A 20,742-nucleotide genomic window follows, 5' to 3' on the forward strand; every position below is an offset into this window, starting at 1 on the left:
AATACTAAGACCCAGTTGCTGTGCTCTCCCCCCACGGGAAGGCAGCTGAGCAGGGTGACGGCTTCACACTGCGCAGTCGAGGTGTGGAAGTGCCTGTTAGGGGACACTCTGGGTGCTGAAAGCTCCCACGGGTTCAAAAACAACTACACAGATCAATGGAAGATGATCCCCTCGTGAGCTGCTGGACACCAGCACCCGCCCCAGCTCTGGAAGCCCACAAGGTACATGCCTGTAGCAGCTGGGAAGGCATCCCAGGGACGTACCGCAGCCAGCGCACCCCCAGGCACCCCCCTGACAGACACCAGACTCAGGACAGGGTTTTCATGCACAGAGCGAGTGTTCCCGAGCAGCAGGCAGCGTGCCGGTGCCACACCCAGCGGGACACGTGGGAGCAGCCACGGGGCAGCTCCAGAGGGCGATCAGTACCTGCGTTGCTGAAGACCCACGTGGAGATGTTGGCACCCGTGCTCATGATGTATTCCACGTCCAGACTGGCCTCCAGCCCAGCCTTGCCCCTGCCCTGGTGCCCAACCACTTGGTCAACCTCCGAGCGGTGGCCGAAGCTGCTGCCGAAGAGCTGCATGAACTCAGCCAGGTCGGCCTGGTGGAAATACTGCTCCAAGAACTGGGGGGACAAGGAGTGGACAAGTTTTCTCTTGAAAAAACAAGGCAAGTTTTTTCTCCTGCCTCAGAGAGTTGGCCCAGTGTGGGTCCGTGGGACGCCAGCCCACCAGGCGCCCCCACCAGCCGCCCAGGGACCCCCACCGCTGTCCTGGGGCCACCAGTGCTGGAGCAGCACCGAGGTGTGGGATTCCCTCCGGCCCAGCCCGGCTCTACCTGTTACCTGGGCACAGGCCTGGCTGTTGTTCGGCAGCAGCCCGACGTCTCCCGCCGTCATGTTGTATCTCTTACGGATGATGGAGGGCGTCACGCCCAGGTGGAAAGCCGCCCGCCCTCCGTCGCGCTGCCGGGGCTCCGCTGCCTTCTTGGCCCAGGCCCTGCTGACCACCTTCCTCTCGGCGGGGAACCGGTGCAGGCCGCCCACTGTGCGCAGGAGAAGGAGCTGCTGTGAGGGCCGGAGCTCCGGGGGGACACTGCTACAGCCCCTCGGCTCCCCCTCCACTGCCCTCGCTCAGCTCCGTGCCCGAGGGTTGGCCTGCAGCGGGGCTCAGGGGAGCCCACCCCCCGCAGCCCCCGCCCTGGGCCCTGCACAGGGGGTGGGACGCGCTCCCTCGGCTCCCTCCCCACTCCTCACAGACCCCCCAGCCTGCACAGCCCCGTCCCACCACTGCCACGGCACCCTGGCACCCCCCTGCTCTCCCCGTGGGAGCCCACACAGGACCCACGGGAGGGAGTTCTTCCACCTTGGAAGCACCTTCATGTCCACAGAGACAGGCTGCACCTGAACCCTGCACGGAGCACCCAGGCCTGAGATGCTTTGGGTGCTGCCTGCCCACACCATGGAATCACAGAGGGGTTTGGGTGGGAAGGGACCTTCAAAGACCACCTAGTCCAGCCTCCTGCAGCGAGCAGGGACATCCTCAACCAGACCAGGCTGCTCCGAGCCCCGTCCAACCCCACCTTGAACGTTTCCAGGGACGGGGCATCTACATCCTACGCACAAAGCCCCTCGGGGGGGCCTAGGGGCAGCAGGGACCATGGCTGCGGGGCCTCGGGGACACCGAGATGGCCGGTCCGGGCTGCTCGGTGCTCAACCTCCCCCGTGCACCCCGGGCAGGGGGAGCCCCGGGCAGCCCCAGCTCCCCCGGGCAGGACGTACCGAAGTCGAGGTGCTCGGCCAGCTCCTCGGGGACGGCGTAGGGCAGCGGGGAGCGCACCACGCTGTGCTGGCCCTTCACGTACCGGTGGAACTCGGCCCCGGGCAGGAGGCGCTCGGCCGTGCTGCGACACGGGGACGGCCACCGCGTGAGGACTCGTGTCACCGGGACGGGTCTGGCTGCTTCTGTCTCTGTGCGAGCGGCACGGCCACCGCAGCGGGGCCCGGCCCCACTCGGGGCTCACCCCCACGCCGGGCTCACCTCGCCAGCATGCGGCACTCCAGGAAGTCCAGGGTGGCGACGCTCCGGCAGTCCTCGACGCCGTGGCCTCGCAGCCACTTCAGCACCGCCATGAGCGCGGCCGGGGACGGCTGGACGAGGTCCCGCACCTGCTCCAGGGACAGGTACCGGCCTGCGAGGCGCGGACAGGGTCAGGGCCCACCGCGCGCAGGGCCCCCGGGGCGGGCAGGGCTCAGGTGCATGGCCGTTACCGTATCGCGGCCGTTACCGTATCGCGGCCGTTACCGTATTGCGGCGAGCGTGGGTCCGAGACGGCACCGACGAGGCGGGCGAGGCGGCCCGTGCCCCGCTGCCGCAGGGCCAGGGTCAGCTGCACGTCGTGGCCGGGGCTCACGCGGCCGGCATGGGCCCAGCCGGGGGGCACACTGCGGGCGGGCCGTGAGCGGCGGGCGGGCACCGGCGCCCGTCCCGTCCCGTCGACCCCGCACCTACCGGAACGGCTGGTCCCGCTCCGGGGCCGGGCCCGCGGCGCAGCTCCAGGCGGCCGCACACAGCGCCAGCACGGCGGGGACCCCCCGGCACCTGCGGCGGGCGGTCAGGGCAGGGCGGGCACCGGGGCCACCGGCCGCACCGGGGAAACCCGGGGGCTGCCAGGAGCCTGCCTGTCCTCCCGGTCCCTGTTACCCCGGGCAGGGGAGCCCCCCCGGTCCCCGGTCCCCGTTACCCCGGGCCGGGGAGCCCCGCCTGACCCCCGTCCCCCCGGTCCCCGTCCCCCCGGTCCCCGTTAACCCCGGGCAGGGGAGCCCCGCCTGACCCCTGTCCCCCCGGTCCCCGTTAACCCCGGGCAGGGGAGCCCCGCCTGACCCCTGTACCCCGGTCCCCGTCCCCCCGGTCCCCGTTACCCCGGGCCGGGAACCCACCCGGTCCCCGTTACCCCCGGTCCCCGTTACCCTGGGCAGAGGAGCCCCGCCTGACCCCGGCCCCCCCGGTCGCCGTTACCCCGGGCCGGGGAGCCCCCCCGGTCCCCATTCCCCCGGGCCGGGAGCCCCCCGGTCCCCGTTACCCCCGGTCCCCGTTCCCCCGGGCCGGGGAGCCCCGCCTGACTCCCGTCCCCCCGGTCCCCGTTCCCCCGGGCCGGGAGCCCCCCCGGTCCCCGTTACCCCCACGCCATCCCGCCGCCTCCCGCCGCAGCGCCCCGATCACGTGGGCGGGCGCATGAGTCCCGGTCACGTGAGGAGGCCGGAGCCGCGGTCACGGGGTGGGCGGGGCCCCGGAGCCGCCGGTCACGGCGGCGCGCGACGGGGGCCCTCGGGGCCGGGAGCACCGGGAGCACCGGGAGCACTGGGAGGGCCGGGGCCGGGGCCGGGTCCGGGTCCAGCCGATCCTCCCGGCGCCTCGCCAGCGGCACCGCCCGCCAGCCCCGGGGCGGTCTCCGGTCTCGGGCCCTGGCAGGGGAGGGCACGGCAGGAGGCCCCGTGCCGTGAGGCTGGCACCGTGCCGGCACCGTGCACCGAGGGGCGGCCGCAGCGGGGTGACCGGGAGGTCTGGGCGCCCCGCGGGCCCCTCCGTGCCCACCCCGAGCCCAGGGCGAGCGCCCCGGCTGTGGCACCGCCAGCGGGGCCAGCGAGAGCCGGGAGGGACGGAGCCGTTGGCCGAGCACGTCCGCACGCCCCGCGCGACCGGGGTGCCATTGCCCGGCCCCGCTGGCCCTCGCGCCGCGGGGGCTGCGTGCGGGCACGGGGGAGGCTGTGGGCGCGGGGCGCTCGGTCAGCCGGGGGCACGGGGGGACGGGGGTGGCGGGAGCGGGCTGCGGGGTGGGGACGGGCCGTGCGGGCCGAGGCGCGGCCGCCGTCCAGCTGGCACGGTCACGGCGCTCGGGCAGCTGCGGCTCTCGGCTTCCTGCACGGTTCCCACACCGGGAGCTCCCCTAATGACGATCACAACAGCGGCGTTATGATCCTTGCAGATCTCGGGGTTGTGGAAGGTTCTGGAAACGGTCCCTCAGGCACTGTGGAGCTCGTCCCCCTGCCCACAGCCCCCGGGCAGCGCTGGAGGGGGTGTCGGAGGGGGCCGGTGGGGCAGAGGGTGCTGTGCCCCCGCCTGCCCCCGGCTAGTTTGGCTCAGCTCGCCCACTCCTCGTCCCGGCCCCAGTCACACGCGCAGACACGGCGCACACCGCGGCTCCGGCCGTTCCCAGCCGCTTTCCTGTCTGTGCAGAGCCGGGTCCGAGCCAGGAGGAGACAGACAATGGGAAAACCACCTGCCTGGCCCGGGCCGCGCCTCTCCCACGCCGGAGCCGCGCCGCGGCCGTCCGGAGCAGCAGCTGCCGGGGGGGGAAAGGCCAAGGGGTCCCTCTCGCCTCAGCAGCAGCGCGAGGCATCGCCAAGTGGGCCGATGCTCAGGTTGAGGCCAGGGCTGCAGAGAGGGGAGATGCCACGTGCCCCCGTGGGCAGTGCCTGCTGCAGACCCTCGGCCCCGCTCCCCGTGGGTGACGGGACGCAGCCAGGAGACCCTGGGGCTTGACCAGCATCACAGGCCACCGCTCAGCATCCCGCTGACGCCCGCGTTCCTCAGGCTCACCCGAGCCTGACTGCCCTCCGAGGTACTTCCCCTGCCACCTTGGGGCTAGTTCTTCTCTCTTCCAGGAGCCCACTGCGCCGTCCCCATCCCTGGCGGGACGCCAGCGCTCCTCTGGGGGTGCTGCCCGTGGCAGGGGCGGCTGCGCGGAGCCCGGGGCACCGCTGGTCCCGCAGCGGGAGCACACGTCGGGTTTCCCTGCACGCACAGGGCTGGTCGCCTGCCCGACGCTGGGCAGCTGCACCCTGCGGGGCCCGGGGTGAGCAGGGGAGATGGGGGGGGACACGGTGGCCAGGGGACGCAGGGGAAAGGGCTGGGCAGGGCGGGTGCAGGGCAGCCATTAGGGGCTGGGGGCCAGGCTGGAGGTGGCCCTGGGTGCTGTCCCTTCCCAGGACCCTGCGAGGAAACAGAGACAACAACTCTGGATGGGCAGGAAGGCACCGAGGGCACCAGCATGATCAGTTGCAGGGCAGAGAGCTCCCGGGCACGCAGCCTGGCCACGTCTGGCTGTTCCCAGTCTGGCTGTTCCCAGTCTGCTGCACCGCGCTCCCGAGCACGCAGCCCTCGCCGCCTCCTCGCCCCGCTCCCGGGCACGCAGCCCTCCCCGTGCTCCAGCGCTCGCCCCGTCCCACCTTCCCGTCCCCGGTTCCCCACCGCCCCAGCCTGCGTGGCACCGGCCCAGCAGCCGCAGCCGGAGGGACTGGCTGACTGGCCACTGCTCAGCCCCGACGCGCGTTGGCTGGGGCCGGGGTGCCCTCAGCGCGCGCTGCCAGGGAGCTGCAGCTGGTTACAGCTCCGGGCAGGGCTTCCAGCGGGATGAGGTCGGCAGGAGGCTGTTTCCTGGCTCTGTCTGGCCAGCAGCGATGAGGTTGCCCCCACAGAGCTGATGACTCTACCAAGCCTCTGCTGCTGGTCTGACCAGCGGCCTGCGGCAGGCAGGGACGAGCGCCCGAGCCGGCCGTGGAGCTGCCGGGGTGTCCAGTGCAGCTCTGCTCGCCCCAGCTATGCCGTGTGCTGCTCCTGGGGAGGCACAGCCTGTCCTGTCTTCTTAAACTCCATTTCTAACTATTTTCCTCCATCAGGGAGACTGTGCGCATCAGATGTGTGTGGAGTCGGATCATGGGTCACAGGACCAGCGCGCCCATGGTGCCAGCAACGGGAGAGAGCGAGGACAGGCGAGCGTGCCACTGCTGGCAGATAGTAGGCAGGGAGGGGGTGGAGTGGCCTGGGAGGGAGGGGAGCGCTAGTATGTGTGCGTGTGTGTGGTGGGACCCCGGGGAGAGGGCTGCCGGGGGGATCAAGGGAGCCCTAGCCCGCTGCCAGGGAGACCCGAGGGTCTGGAGATCAACTGCGACCCGCTTGTGTGTCCCTGTACGTCTGTGTCTGCGTGTTACGCAGCGGGGGGTGAGGAGATGCGCACCGTGAACCACTGGAGGAGCCCGGGGCGCATGGGCCAGGCCTACAGCGCAGTGCTCAGGCTCCCCATCTCCTCTGCTGTGCTAAAGGCTGGAATACCCGCGCCCCACGCACTGGCCTGACCGATCGCTAAGGCCGAGGCAGGCAGCCGTGGGCCGGCAGCAGGGCTGCCGCTGTTCCAGGGGCCAGATGTGGCCACAGCAGAGCCCACGTGCCCCAGCTAGCCCCAGCTCTGCTGACTGTGACGCTGCCCGGAGCCAAGCGCAGGGTACAGGTCCCACCCGGTTGCTCTGTGGCCCACGACACGCTGCCAGCAGCCAAGTCATGTGCCAAGCCCTGCCGTGCCCCAGGTCTGTCTCAGAATCACAGAACCACCGAATCCCAGCGTGGTTGGGGTTGGAAGGCACCTCTGGAGATCATCCAGTCCAACCCCTGCCCAAGCAGGGTCACCCAGAGCACATCGCACAGGGCCGTGTCCAGGCGGGTTTGAATATCTCCAGGGAAGGAGACTCCCCCCTCCCTGGGCAGCCTGTGCCAGGGCTCTGGCACCCTCACAGCAAAGAAGTTCCTCCTCATATTCAGATGGAGCTTCCCATGTTTCAGTTTGTGCCCGTTGCCCCTTGTCCTGGCGCTGGGCACCACTGAGAAGAGTCTGGCCCCAGCCCCTTGACACCCCCCCTGAGGTATCTGTGAGCATTGATAAGATCCCCCCTCAGTCTGCTCTTCTCCAGCTGAACAGCCCCAGCTCCCTCAGCCTCTCCTCGCAGCAGAGATGCTCCAGCCCTCGGACCATCTCCGTACCCTCCGCTGGACTCTCTCCAGCAGCCCCATAAGCACCCTCCCACCCGCCAGCCCTGCCCGCGCTCCTCCCCAGCACCTGGCGGGGCCGTGACGGCCGCACGTGGGCCCAGAGCAGCAGCGAGGGCGTCCCTCTCTGTACAAACAAGTGTGGTTTATTAAGGCATTTCTTTGAGAAGTTGGCACTTGGGTCCAGGCTGTGCTGGAGCGGCCCAGCGTGCAGGCCGGTGAGCAGCGCCCGATACATGCAGCTCAGCGAGACACGATACAAAAGTACAAACGACGTAGAAAACAGGGATCATAGTACAATGTGTAAAAATAAATAACTGCAGGCTCGGCTCCCGGCTGGGCTCAGCAGCCCGTGGCCGTGTCCCCCAGAGCACCGTGGGGCTGCGCGTGTCGGACCCTTCTGTGTGCCATGCAGGAGGGTGCCCGTGGTGATCCCCTGTCCCTGCCGTGCAGGAGGGTGCCCATGGTGATCCCCTGTCCCTGCCGTGCAGGAGGGTGCCCATCGTGATCCCCTGTCCCTGCCATGCAGGAGGGTGGCCCATCTGTGCTCCCCTGTCCCTGCCGTGCAGGAGGGAGGCCCATGGTGATCCCCTGTCCCTGCCGTGCAGGAGGGTGCCCATGGTGATCCCCTGTCCCTGCCGTGCAGGAGGGTGCCCATGGTGATCCCCTGTTCCTGCCGTGCAGGAGGGAGGCCCATCTGTGCTCCCCTGTCCTGGACAGGCAGGGGGGAGCGGGGCTGCCTGGCACGGGCGCACACGTCGCCCTCAGGACAGTCCCCACCGTGCCCGTGAGCAGGACAGCCCAGCTGGGAGAGAAGGGATGAGGGGTGCCTGCCCCAGGGGCCTCCACGGGCTGTCCCTGTGCTGAGGGAGGCAGTACCCATCCTCCCCTCCCAGAGCCGCCGTGGGTCCCCTGGGGTTCCCAGGCACGGCCCTGCACCCCCTCGGTGCCACCGTCACTGCTGCAGAGCCCTGTCTCGTGTCACTGCCCTGTGCCCAGGACAGCCCCCAGGGCTGCCAGCACCACGGACCCCTCCCGTGGGGACCAGGGCGCAGCACCGTGCCCGTGGCGTGGGGAGACCCGTAGTGCGGGCTGGGCTGGGACCTGCGGCACAACGCGGGGGGTTGAGGGCTGAGACGACGACAGGGACGGGGCTGCAGCCCCAGATGGTTCTTAGTGGGGAATGGGGAGGGAATGGGCAAAAGTGACGGGTTTGGGCTGCTGGGATAAAACGTTTGGGACTGGGGCTGCAGCCGTGGTGCTGACGTGCTTCGGGGTGAGGCTGCAGAGGGGGTCTAGGAAAAGTGCGATAGGAAGGAAATTCCCCCAGGTGCCCTTCTCGGAGGGCTGGGTGTCCTCCCGACACCGCAAATGTGCTCACGCCCAGGCTGACCGTATTCGGGGCTGCCGCCGTGCTCCACGTGCCCTCCCTGACCCATGTCTGTGTGCGGGTCACAGCGACCATGAGCACCCAGGGCCGCGGCAGCAGGCCCAAGGCCTGTGCTCCCGGGGCACAGGACCACCATCAGCCACGGGCTGCGGGACGTGCACCGAGCGGGGGCTGGCCCCAGCGTGGGCATGACACTGGCTGCAAGGCCGAGCGAGCGGTGCTGCAGGGAGGATGGGGACCAGCCCCATGGAAGTGCGGCTCCATCCCGAGCCGAGCAGCCCCTGCACAGAGGGCGGGGGCCCAGGGGCTGGTCCCTGGTGGCCCGGGGGCTGGTCCCTGGTGGTCAGGGCTGTCCCGGCGAGCACGCTGCAGGGCCGGGGGGGTGGCCAGCTGCCCTGTGGCCCATTCTGTGGCTGTAGGATAACATGCTGGCTGCCACCATGCCAGTTTCAGGCCCCTCGGCTCTTTGGGGTACCCCCCCCACCTGCTCCCCGGCAGCTGCAGGCTGGCACCAGGCCTGGGGCAGATGGAGCGGGAGGAGGCCACTGGCTTGTGTTGCTGCGTGGCCACATCGCTCCTTTCCTGGGCCCAGGCTGTCTCGGGGTCAGCTCTGGCGCTGCTGCTCCTGCCAGCCCCCCGCACAGCCTGCCCGGTGCCTGGGCAGCGCCCGTGCCCCCAGCCAGCCCGCAGCCCCGAGAGGTACCTGGCCCCGGGAGCAGCTTCTCCAGGGATGGGGCTCCCACGCTGAGCAGGGCACCTGCCCCCCAGCCCAGGCCCCGAGGAACAGGGCCCTCCAGCAGCTCTGGGGAGGAGATCCCCTAAAAGGGTCACATGCAGTGGTGGGAGGTAGAAGGGCTTGAGAGACCCCAAAGGATCCCCTTTCCCCCCACCAGCCGTGGACAGGCAAGCCGAAAGCAGGCACTGCTTCCTCCTCCCGCTCCAGCCTGGCCTGGGATGGGTGTCCCCTCTCTCAGGAAGCAGGTTCAGCCATGCCCGTCCCCGCAGGCAGCGCGGGCAGACCCCGGCCGAGCAGGGCAGCGTCCCTCCCCAGCCCCGAGAGCCTCCGCGGGGAAGGGGCTGGCAGGGACGGCTCGGAGTCCTGCTGCACCCAGGCTGCTGCGCGGCTCGGGCAGGCGGCCGGGGAAGGGCAGGGTCTGCAGCCTGCAGCCCCCCGGCCCAGCAGGGCAGGGAGCACCCCTCTGCTCCGGCCCCTCTCAGAGCACAGAGTACCACGAAGCACCATCCTGCCAGACAGCGTGAGCAGTGCGAGGAGCCGCCGCCCTGGGGTGCTGGCACCAGGATCAGCAGTCCACAGGGCACCGAAACCGACCGAATCTGCCTGACCACAGCGAGTGACAGGAGCCAACAGCCCCAAGGGACACAGGAACCCACAGCCCGTGGGGGCCTCGGGCCAGGCGAGGAGCTGGGAGAGCAGGATTAGCACCCACGCAGAGCAGCCCTGGGCTCGGCCCCGCTCCTGACCCCATGGCTGAGGGTGGGGCAAAGGAGTCCACGGGCCCAGGTCTAAATCCTGAGCTCGGCCTCCTCGGGGGGCTCCAGCGAGTGCTCGGCACTGATGGTGGAGGCAGAAGGCCCCTGCGAGATGCCAAAGGGCGAGACCACGGGGGAGCGGGCAGCCAGCGGGGACAGCGAGGGGGAGAAGCTGGGCGACATGGCGGAGGATGAGATGGAGCCCTCGTGGCTGATGGGCGAGCGGCGCAGGGAGGATGGGTGCGGGAAGGTCCTGCCCGGCGGCGGCTTGGGGGGCACAGACTTGGCACCTGGGTGGGCCACGGAGGTGATGAGGGGCGGGGGGTCGATGCGGGGCTTGGGCTCCGCCTTGGGCTTGGTCAGGAAGGGCTTGCGCAGGGAGCTCTCATCCTTGAGGCGGGCGATCTCCGTGAAGACGCTGGCCAGTGGCTGGAACTGGGGGCACCAGTTCAGCAGGTAATCCCAGTTGTAGCTGCCGCGGAGCTCCTCGTCGCTGGCCACGATGGCGGTGAGCGAGCCCTCCACGGAGGGCTTCCCATCCTCCGGGAAGGCATAGTCCTGCGGCTGGGAGGAGACGCTGAGGCCGCAGCGCACGCCGAGGAAGGCGCTGCCGCCGCCGTCCTCGCGGTACAGCTGCGGGGGCGGCCCCGGCAGCAGCAGCCCGGAGCCCTTCTTGCTCTTGAACCACTGGGCGCTCTCCAGGGCGGCCGGCTCGCAGGAGATGTCGGAGAGCTGGTCAGCGTCCTGCTGGATGCCGGAGTCGGGGCCGCGGGCGGAGATGTGCTCCTGCATGGAGGCCGTGATGCTGGCCACGCGCGGGTACTCGTTGATCATCCGGATCTCGTCGTCCTCGGCGGCTTCGGCAGAGCCTCGGCCGCTGGAGTGCGAGGGGTCCAGCGAGCCGCCCCGCGTGTAGGGCCCTGCCGGCTCGCCCCCGTACCCCGGCAGGGCCTGGTGGTAGATGTGCTCGCCCCCGGGCAGCGCCGGCTCCTTCTGCAGGGAGCCGCTCCGCGCGCGGCCCAGCGGCCCGTCCCCCTCCGGCTTCTTGCGGCCGCGGCGGTGGCGAGAGCGGACCAGCGCCAGCACGATGGCCACGGCGGCCAGCACCACCACGACGCCCAGCGAGGCGGCCACGGCCACCAGCAGCAGGTTGAGGTCTGGGGCCAGGCCAAAGGAGGTGTGCGTGACGTCGATGGTGACCTGCGCGGAGGCCGAGCGGGAGGCGGGCAAGGGGCCGCGCGCCTGCACCTCCAGGCTCATCTCGCGCGGCTCCCTCTTGGCGCGCCCGGCCCCGGCCTGGGGCTGGCTGTCCACGCGCAGGTAGATGGTGCCCGTGGTTTGGTTGACGGCAAAGTAGGGCGAGGGCTTCGCCAGGGAGTACAGCACGACACCGTCAGCCCCCTCGTCCTCATCCGTTGCCAGCACCCGCCCGATGCTCTGCCCTTTGCGGGCGCCCTCGGGGACCTCGAAGTTGAAGGAGGGGCTCAGGAAGATGGGGTCGTACTCGTCCTCCCCCGTGACCAGCACCCGCACGGTCACCGTGGCAGAGGCGTTGCCGGCGTCGGTGGCCCTGACTAGGAGCTGGAAGGCTTTGGCTCGCTCGTAGTCAAAGGTAAGTCGGGAGCGCAGCTCCCCGGAGCTGCTGTTGACGGCGAAGGCGTCCCGGCCCTCCGCCATGCCGGGCTCCCCCGCGGGCTGCTCCAGCACCGTGTACTGCAGCTCCCCAAAGACACCGGTGTCGGCGTCGACGGCACGCAGCGTGGTGACCAGGGTGCCGGGAGGCAGGTTCTCCCGCATGCTGGCACTCAGCACCTCCACCGGGAAGTACGGCTTGTTATCGTTGACGTCCTTCACCTCGATGGCCACAGGCACCAGCGCAAAGTGCCCGCCCGGCACGTCCGTGGCCTGCACCACGAGCGCGTGCAGCGCCTGGGCCTCCCGGTCCAGCGGCCGTGCCAGGCACAGGGCGCCCGTGCTTTCGTGAAGCTGGAAGAGCCCGTGCTGGTCACCCGAGCTGATGGTGTAGCGAACGCGGCCGCGGGGCCCCGAGTCAGCATCGTGGGCCACCAGGCGCAGCAGCTCCGTGCCCGGGGGTGCGCTCTCGCTCACCGCCGTGCGGTACTCGGCTCGGGCGAACACCGGCGGGTTGTCGTTGACGTCCTGCACGGTGATGAGCACCGGCACCGTGCTGCTGCGCTGCGGCAGGCCCCGGTCCGAGGCCGCCACGGTGAGGTTGTACACCGGAATGGCCTCGAAGTCCAAGGGCTCCACGAGCACCAAGGTGCCCTGCGTGCGGAGGTGCCCCCTCGCCCAGGCCACCCGGCTCTCCACCTGAAAGGCGTTGCCGCCATTGCCGCTGACGATGGTGTAGTCGAAGCCAGCGTTCTCCCGGGAGAGGTCGGCGTCACCTGCCTCCAGGGTCAGCACGGTGGTTCCTGGGCGCAGGTCCTCGGGGACGCTGGCATTGTAGCGCGGGACGTGGAAGCTGGGGCTGTGGTCGTTCACATCCAGCACCTGGAGCTGCACCGTGGCCCAGGAGGAGAGGCTGGGCGAGCCGCGGTCGCGGGCCTCCACCACCAGGTCCAGGGTGGGCTGGCTGGCGTCAAACTCCACCCGCCGGATGGTGAAGAGGGTCCCTGTGAGGGCACAAAGCCAGAGTCAGCACGGGGGCCCAGAGGGAGCCGGGAAGGGCGTTAGGGGTATGGGCTGGAGGAACGGGCATCCAGGACACTGTGGTGGGAGGGCGCAAGGGCCACACTGCCGCACCAGCCACCCCAGACACCGACCCGGCGAGGGGCAGCACGGGGGCACCTCCCTCCGCAGGCACCATCAGAGCAACCCACGAGACGGGCCCCACACAGCAGCCAGCCCCACGCACCATTGCTGGGGTCGATGGCAACGTCAGGGCTGGGCACGGCCAGGTGGAAGGTGACATCCCCGTTGCTCCCCAAGTCTGGGTCAGTTGCGCTCACAGTGAGAATGATGCTGCCCGCTGGCGTGTGCTCCGGCAGCGTCACCTGCAAGAGGAGGAAGCCCCAGTCAGCACCGGGTTCCGCATGCGGGTGCCTGCTCCCCGTTCCTGGAGCCAGCCAGCTTGGCTGGGAGAAGGTCTGGGGCTGGCCAGGGCAGCCAGAGCCAAGGTGGCCCAGCTCACCGCTGTCCAGGGCCTCCCCTCCTCTGCACCAGGGCCATGGCTGCACGCTGAGGGGCCTGTCCCGCCTGCACAGCCCCTGGCCCTGTTAGTGTGGCCCCCACCCAGCCTCAGCACCCAGTTCCTGGTCCTTTTCTCTACTTTGCTGTTCTGAGGAACTCTTTAATAGCTGATATTGTCTCCACAAAAGGCATTTTACACAAATCAGTCCCCAAGGGGACCTCTGTGCCTTGCGAGGCCCGGCGAGCCAGGCAGGAGTGGCGGAGGGGCTCGTGCAGGACGGCCCACACCGCCTGGCACACCCGGGTGCACGGTACCTGGTAGAAGCCCTGGCTGAAGGTCGGTGTGTTGTCATTCACGTCCTCCACGACGACGGTGAGGTTGGCCTCGGTCTCGTGGCGGGTGTCAGAGGCACGCAGGGTGAGGGTGTAGTGGCTGCGCTGCTCGTAGTCCAGTGGCCCCGTCAGGGCGACGCGTCCCCCGTACCGCAGCACGCTGAACGTGCCCGCGGCATCGCCGTCCAGCACGAGCGTGTAGGAGAGCGCGGGGCCCGAGTCCACATCGTTCCCGGTCAGCTGGGCTATCTGGGTGCCCAGCAGCGTGTCTGTGGAGAGGCGAGGCGTGAGCAAGTGGCCCCACCTCCTTGGAGAAGACCTGGCTCATGTGGTGGGGAACCAGCTCAGCCCAGAGCCTGAGCCCCGGGGACACGGGGGGATGCTCGGGGTGAAGGGGAAGGTCTTGGGAGCCAGGCAGCACCAGGCTGTCACCGATGGGGCAGCGCCGCAGAGCTCAGCCAGTGGGTCAGCACGAGCCAGCCCTTGGTGAGGGAACGGACAGGCCTCTCCGGGGGCTCCTCCCCGACCCACCGGTGCCCATCGCGCCTCAGCTCTCCTCATCGGTGATGTGTCACCTCATGGGGCCGAGCTGCACTTACTCTCTGGGACCCGCACCTCCCAGGGAAAGGGGATGGTGGGGCTGTTGTCGTTGATGTCCATCACCACGACGGTCAGCGTGGCAGAGCCCACCAGAGGCGGCGTCCCTCTGTCCATCGCCGTCACCACCAGGCTGCGGGCAAGCACGAGGGCACAGCACGAGGGTCACAGACGTGGCCACACGTGTGAGGGAGCAACGCGGGCACGCGCAGCATCCGGAACACGTGGTGGGGGTGCTGCATGTGTGCACGGGGTTGGAGTTGTACATGTGGCACTGGGGCTGCGCAGAGCATCTGGGGCAATGGGTACATGCAGAGACCTGGAGCACACGTGTGGAGCAGTGGCTGTGTGTGCATTGAGAGCACGGCGGGGCAGGGCAGCAGACGGACGCACGTCTGAGGTGCGTTTGCAGGGCAGCGGGTTTGTGTCCAGCACCCGAAATGTATCAGCAGGCAGTGAACGTAGGGACGAGTGCCTGGAGCATGTGGCGGGCCACGGAGTCACGCACAGCCCTGGCACGGGCACACGGGCCAAAAGATACGCGTGGCTGGAGGCTTTTGCGAGGGGAGGTAGCGGATGCACCCACAGCGTTTCCAGTCTGCGCAAGGGGCACGGGCCTGGCACGTGTGTGGGAGATGAGGCAGGCAGAGCACGTCGTGGGGCGCAGGGAGACAAGCATTTGGGGCATCTCGGGGTGCTGGGGAATGCATGGAGCCTCTGTGCAACGGTGACAGGTATGGGAGCGGGATGAACGCCCCAGGCCTCCCCCCGCCTGGGGAGAGAGACACGCAGCCATTGGAGTGTGCATTCAGGGGGGAGAACATAGACTGGTGGGGTGGCAGAAGCTGTTCCTCGCATCTGCACCATGCACCAGGGTAGGGGAACACTTAAATTCCTCATGTGTAGTGTGTGCCATTATCTCATATACATGTGGCCAGGCTGGACGGACGACGTCCAGAGTGTGCGCATGTGGCGAGGGGCCCAGAAGACCTGGGACAACTTGCAGGAGGGTTTAGGGCAGCACACAGTGCCTGGAGCGGGGGGGGACGCAGGGGAGGGGGAAGGGCCTGAGCACATGTGGTCTGGATTAGGCAGGCAGGAAAGGGAACGGATGCAGCCACGGAAGAGAGTCCACTGCACCCTTCACAATCTTCTCAGATCTGCAGACCAGGCTGAACAGAGCACTGGCCCAGCTCATGTCACGCCTTCGATACCTTTGTACCCCATATTCACACTAAGCCTAAGTCAGTCTGACTCCACTCACCGGGTCTGGGACCAGATCTCCCTGTCCAGGATGGCAGCAGTAGTGATAGTGCCAGTCTGAGGATCGATGCGGTACAAGCCGGCCATGGGCAGGGACTGGTTGATGGCATAAGTCACCTGCCCGTTCGCTCCCTGATCCAGATCATCTGCCAGGACCTGCAAAGCCAGGTGAGAGATGGAGCAGTGCCGTTGTGGGGCCCCTCAAACCACAGCCCTCCATGTCTAGCCCTACCCATAGGTGCCAGCCCCAGGCCCACGGCACAACCCCCCATGCCCTCACCCCGGCAGAGGCAGGCCAGGGGCCTGGAGGTCCCCGTTTGTGCCCCCAGTGATACCTGGATGACCGGTGAGTCGTAGCCCTGTGACTCCCAGATGAACGCCACGTAGTTCTGCAGCTGGAAGCGTGGCAAGTTGTCGTTCACGTCTTGCAGGTTAAGGTTGATGGCCATGAAGCCGAAGGAAGCTGCTGTCTCTGCCTGGACCACAAGGCGCAGCCGGGGGCTGGCCTCGAAATCCAGGCTGCTGGAGTCCTGAACCGAGATGGCACCTGGGGGCAGGGGACAGCGGGATGCGGCGGGTGAAGGGGGGCGAGGGATGCACCAGCACACCCATCCCTCGTCTTCTCTTTCACTCCCTCACACCCAGTCCATCCCTCTGCTCACCCATCCACTCTTACACAGGCAGAACACACACACTGAGCTCTCCGAGCCCTCCCCAAACTGACAGCTGTCTCATCGGCCCCACTGGGCTGCCCTGGGTGACAAACCCTGCACCTCGCTCAGGACAGGCTCCTTCCGCTTACATTACAGCATGCGACAGCGCTCCCACTACGGAGACACCATCTGAGGCATGGCCAGTTTGAAAAAGAACTGCTCCACGTCGAGCCCCACGCTGCTACACAAGCTCAGCCAGCTCCGAGCCAACATCACCCAACTGCAGCCATTAGTCCAGGTCAAACCCTCACCAAGACGCCGCACGAGCTGCAGGCAGCTCTCCTGCTCGGGGTCTGAGGACACACACCCATTCTCATCCCCCCGAGCCACTGTGCACTGGGGCTTTTGTAACGACAAGGTATCGCTGTCCTGCCCAAGAATCACAGAATCCCAGAATCAATGAGGTTGGAAGAGCCCTCTGGGCTCATCGAGTCCAACCATTGCCCTGACACCACCATGGCAACTAGACCAGGGCACTAAGTGCCATGTCCAGGCTTTTCTTAAACCCCTCCAGAGATGGTGACTCCACCACCTCCCTGGGCAGCCCCTTCCAATGGCTAATGACCCTTGCTGAGAAGAAATGCTTCCTCATGTCCAACCTGACCCTCCCCTGGCCAAGCTTGAGGCTGTGTCCTCTTGTCCTATCGCTGGTTGCCTGGGAGAAGAGGCCGACTCCCACTGCGCTACAACCTCCCTTCAGGTAGTTGCAGACTGCACTAAGGTCACCTCTGAGCCTCCTCTTCTCCAGGCTAAACACCCCCAGCTCCCTCAGCCATTCCTCGTAGGTCAGACCCTCCAGACCCTTCCCCAGCTTCACCAGAAGGCGGAGGGCGTCCAAAAAGATGTGCTAAAGTGACTGGCAGCGTTCCTACGGGCCCACGTTCAGATGGGATGAGGAGGAGCTGTGCTCCTGCGGCTGAATTCCTGCCGTGGGGAGTCCCGCAGAGCCCCACTCGCTCTGCAGCCTGTTTCACCATCGACATGCCACCATCCTGTGAACCGGCCAGGCGACGGGGACGCAGCATCAGGCCTCCAGAACGGGTACGTGGCCTGGGGCAGGCTTCGCTTCTGTGCCAGAGCTCTGCTGTCAGCCTCGCGTGGTGACCAGCGCACACGGCTGGAACCAGGCCGTGTGCCCAGCAAGGGAAAACTCAGATTACAGCTCCCAGCCTGGGCTGGAGATCGGCTGCGTCCTCACCTCCTGCAGCCTGAGGGCTGGGAGCCAGCTCTGCTCCCTTGCCCCGCTGGCACCACTTGGCTACCAGAGCCGGCCCTGCCAGTCCCCGGACACCCCAGGGACGCAGCCAGCAGCAGCCGCTTTCTGAAGGGCTGTTCCTGCCTGAGGCAGAGGCAGCAGCGCCCGAGGTGCCACGGCGTGGGGCTGAGGGTGCCCCTGTGACATCCCCCTGCTCGGGGCCTGCCCACGGCTGGCACTTCGGCATGCAAAGCTCTCATGGCTCCGGCAGACATCACCTCTGGTCCTCCCTGGAGAGGAGATAAGCCTGGGGACAGTCATGGACTGGTGCCCGGGCACCGGCCCGTTGTCACAGCAGAGCTGAAGGACAGGGGCGCAGTGTGACACTGCCGGGCAGGAGAGCAGCACTGTGCCACCCCCTTGGCCCCCCTTGCTGCTCCAGCACCCCACAGCCGGTTGCAGCATGTAGCCCCTCGCCCTGGGAGAAAGCAGGGCTGTGTCTCGCAGACAGGGCTCAAGGAGGGACACGTTTTAAGGGAAAAATCCTGTATTCTGGGCACTTTGCCAGGGGGAAATGTTTCCTCACCGAGATGAAGTGGTATTGCCACAGCAACCGAGGTGCAACCGAGGTGCAGCCAGGACACGTCCAGGGTGTTCTGAGAACCACCGGCACACACAGCCCGAGCGGAGACAAGACGAAGGGATGCGGAGAGAAAGGGATCGTGGGGAGGGATGTGGTTCTGTGACGCCATCAGGCCTCGCTGCAGCACGGCAGCTCGCCACGCAGCCCAGTGTCACAGCCACGCGTGGTGCAGCAAAGCCCTGCTCATACCAGCCCGGACAGCGGGGAGAGGGGCCCTCTCTGCCTGTCCGACCTCACGGTCCCCGTGCGCAGGGTCTGGCTGCAGACCTGGGTGGAAGGGCGAGGGGGGTCTGCTCCAGCCGTGCTGTCCGCGCGGGGTCTCAGCCGTGAGCCGCTGCAGAGGTGCGCTGCACCGGGGCTGAGCAGCTGCTGCTCTCGCAGCCTGGCTCTGAGCTGCACAGACAGGACACGGCGTTGCTCTGGCAGTGCCATGGGCAGCCTGGGAGTCCCTCGGGGTTGCTTTCGCCCCCAGGCTATAAGGGCAGCCACGCAGGCTTCGGCTGAGAGACCTGGGGACGTGTCGGAGCACGGCCACTGCTGGCTCAGCGTCCCGCGTGCTGGCTCAGGGACCAGCCAGAAGTGGCCAAGGTGCCACCAGTGTGCCCCTCCTCCACGGGCACAGCAGCTTTGGCCCAGCTCCGCAGCTACCAAATGCTCACTTCTGAGTGGCAGCTTCAGACAGAAACGCTCCTACAGCAGCGTGCGAAGGCTGCTCCTGCACGGGCAGCAGCCCCTGGGACCGAGAGCACCGGGGGGGCCCTGGGCACAGCAGCTCCCCGGGACCGAGAGCACCGGGGGGGCCCTGGGCACGGCAGCTCCCCGGGACCGAGAGCACCGGGGGGCCCTGGGCACAGCAGCCCCTGGGACTGAGAGCACCAGGGGGGCCCTGGGCACAGCAGCCCCCGGGACCGAGAGCACCAGGGGGGCCTTGGGCACAGCAGCTCCCCGGGACCGAGAGCACCAGGGGGGCCTTGGGCACAGCAGCTCCCCGCAGTCACAGACCTCTGCGACCTTGCCCAGCTGCCTGCCCCGGCGCAAGGCTGCAGCGGGGAGCCTGCCGCTGGGGATCCTCAGGAACCCTCCTCGCTGCTCTGCCGGGGCTATTGGCCACCCACACGCACCACCGACGCGTTCAGCACTGGCCGGCTGCTCGGGGCACGGTCTGGTGCGGAGGGAGGGCTCCCTCGGAGTGCCCACGGGGCAGTGAGCGGCTCCGCATTTACCGTCACCTTCGGGACCGCAGACACGGCCGTGAGCCCACAGCAGCCCCGCGGTCACAGCAGCTTCACGCACGCCAGAGATGAGCGCGGCAGTCCTGGTGCCTGGCTCTGAGCCCCCAACACAGGAGGTATCATTGGGCTGAACCGGCCACCTAAGGCAGGGGCTGCACCCAGGCTGCATCTTAGCAACGGTCCTGGCCTCTGCCAGCTCCTGAACTGGGCTTAGAGGAGTTTTGGGGAAAGCTCTGGTTAGGAGGGACCAAAATTCTGCTGGGAGCTGTGCTAACAACCTCTGGACGCAGACAGGTTGGTGTCCACGGCCAAGCACTAACACTAATTTACCAGTACGGAGGGGTGGCCTGTGCTCCTGTGCCTTCGGCGGGGCTCTGAGCCTCGTGGCAGCCGAGCAGGCGCCGGCAGAGCCCCGTCAGCCTCCCACCTGCCTCCTCGCCAGGTCCTGGTGCCGTACCTGAACTGGGCTGGATGAGGAACGCGTTCTTCTCGTTGCCGCTGACGATGCTGTACACGATGCGCCCCGAGGAGCCCCCCGTGTGCACGGCCTGGATGCTCGCCACGGCGGTGCCTGGAGGAGAGCGAAACAGCGTGAAGGGGCAGCAGAGCCCCAGGGCGGGTGGCAGAGGGGGTCAGGGTGGTGTGTGGGCAGCACACGCTGTGCACAGGAGCACAGCTCTGCCCATGACACCGCTGCCAGAGGTGAGACCTAACGGTGCGTTTGGGCTGGCAGCCAGGATTCACGGGGCCTGTCCGTGGCCCCGCTACGGTCTGTGACTCCTAGAGACCTTCCAGGAGCAAACTAGGCACCTGTGGCTGCCTACAGTGTGTGAACACCCTGAGGCAAACCCACTGGGGCCACCACCCTGCATGCCATCAGACCCTGCAGTCCCTTGGGTCTACCCAAAGCATAATAGGGCTTCCCAAGACCCTGCAGTGCTCCCTGGGCTGAGTTTCCCACAGCTTTGCCAGCCCAGCACCCCCTTCCCCTCCTGTCCCGTCCCATTTCGTCCCAGCACTTGCCGGTCACTCTGCCCAGTTGATACCTGGGGCAGCATTTTCTGGCAGGGCCACATCGTTGGTGCTCCGGGGAAAGCGCAGCCCCCGGTAGGGCTCCTCCTGCAAATAGATCACCACCACACCCGTGGAGGAGCGGGCCGGTTGCCCCAGGTCTGTGGCCAGGATGAAGAGCGTCCGCTGGCGCTGGCTGAGCGAGCCCAGGGGCTGCAGCAGTTGGATGTCCCCTGTGTAGGAGTTGATCGCGAAGGCGGAGTTGGGGGTGGCGAGGCGGTACAGGATGGAGGCGTTGGCACCTGCATCCCTGTCCTCTGCGCTCATGGTGGCCACGACCTGCTTGAGCGGCGTGTGGCGGGACAAGCTGACAGTGAGCGGGCTGTGCACAAAGGAAGGGGCATGGTCATTGACATCTTGCACCGTCACCGTGACACGCACAGCTGCGCTCTTGGGCTCCCACGGCGCGGCGTCCACGGCCTTGGCCAGGAAGCTGTAACTGGGGTGGCGTTCCCGGTCCAGCGCCTGGGCACTTCTGATGCGCCCACTTTGCGGCTCGACCTGGAACATGCCAAGCGACTCGTTGCCCAGGTAGTAAGAGACCTGCCCGTTGGTGCCCTCGTCGGGGTCCTCAGCCACCAGCTGCAGCACCAGGGCACCAAGAGGCAAGTCCTCGGGCACCTCCACCACATAGGTGGCCTGAGCAAAACCAGGTGCGTTGTCATTTAGGTCCAACACCCGCACGTTCACTGTCATGGTGGCACTGCGTGGGGGGGTGCCGTGGTCTTGCACCAGCACGGCGAGGTTATAGGAAGCAACTTGCTCCCGGTCAAGGGCACGTGCAGTGGAGAGGACACCGGAGACTGGGTCCAGGCTGAAATCCTGCCCAGGGTCTCCATCTGG

At 67.9% G+C, this 20,742-nt stretch overlaps 2 protein-coding genes across 2 annotated transcripts in view; both read right to left on the reverse strand.

The window, feature by feature from the left end:
• Window positions 1-6: 6 nt before the first annotated feature.
• Window positions 7-3,222, reverse strand: TPP1 (tripeptidyl peptidase 1). Its single transcript, XM_068425379.1, has 7 exons — window positions 3,179-3,222; window positions 2,511-2,600; window positions 2,304-2,443; window positions 2,040-2,190; window positions 1,781-1,902; window positions 845-1,044; window positions 7-625 (listed from the first exon to the last, which is right to left on the reverse strand). The coding sequence occupies exons 1-7, from the start codon at window positions 3,187-3,189 to the stop codon at window positions 308-310; spliced, it is 1,032 nt and encodes a 343-aa protein (XP_068281480.1). The 5' UTR covers window positions 3,190-3,222; the 3' UTR covers window positions 7-307.
• A 3,744-nt stretch (window positions 3,223-6,966) lies between these two features.
• The window catches only part of DCHS1 (dachsous cadherin-related 1), a 49,878-nt gene continuing 36,102 nt past the window's right edge, over window positions 6,967-20,742 (reverse strand). Inside the window, exons 14-21 of the mRNA XM_068425061.1 lie at window positions 19,875-20,738; window positions 19,286-19,399; window positions 15,381-15,592; window positions 15,047-15,201; window positions 13,785-13,915; window positions 13,168-13,454; window positions 12,578-12,716; window positions 6,967-12,335 (exon numbers count right to left, since the gene is read on the reverse strand). Coding sequence (XP_068281162.1) covers window positions 9,733-12,335; window positions 12,578-12,716; window positions 13,168-13,454; window positions 13,785-13,915; window positions 15,047-15,201; window positions 15,381-15,592; window positions 19,286-19,399; window positions 19,875-20,738 — 4,505 coding nt within the window. The 3' untranslated portion in view covers window positions 6,967-9,732. The remainder of the gene's footprint in view (window positions 12,336-12,577; window positions 12,717-13,167; window positions 13,455-13,784; window positions 13,916-15,046; window positions 15,202-15,380; window positions 15,593-19,285; window positions 19,400-19,874; window positions 20,739-20,742) is intronic.

Source organism: Nyctibius grandis, chromosome 2 (assembly GCF_013368605.1).
Source record: "Nyctibius grandis isolate bNycGra1 chromosome 2, bNycGra1.pri, whole genome shotgun sequence".
NCBI lineage: Eukaryota > Metazoa > Chordata > Aves > Nyctibiiformes > Nyctibiidae > Nyctibius > Nyctibius grandis.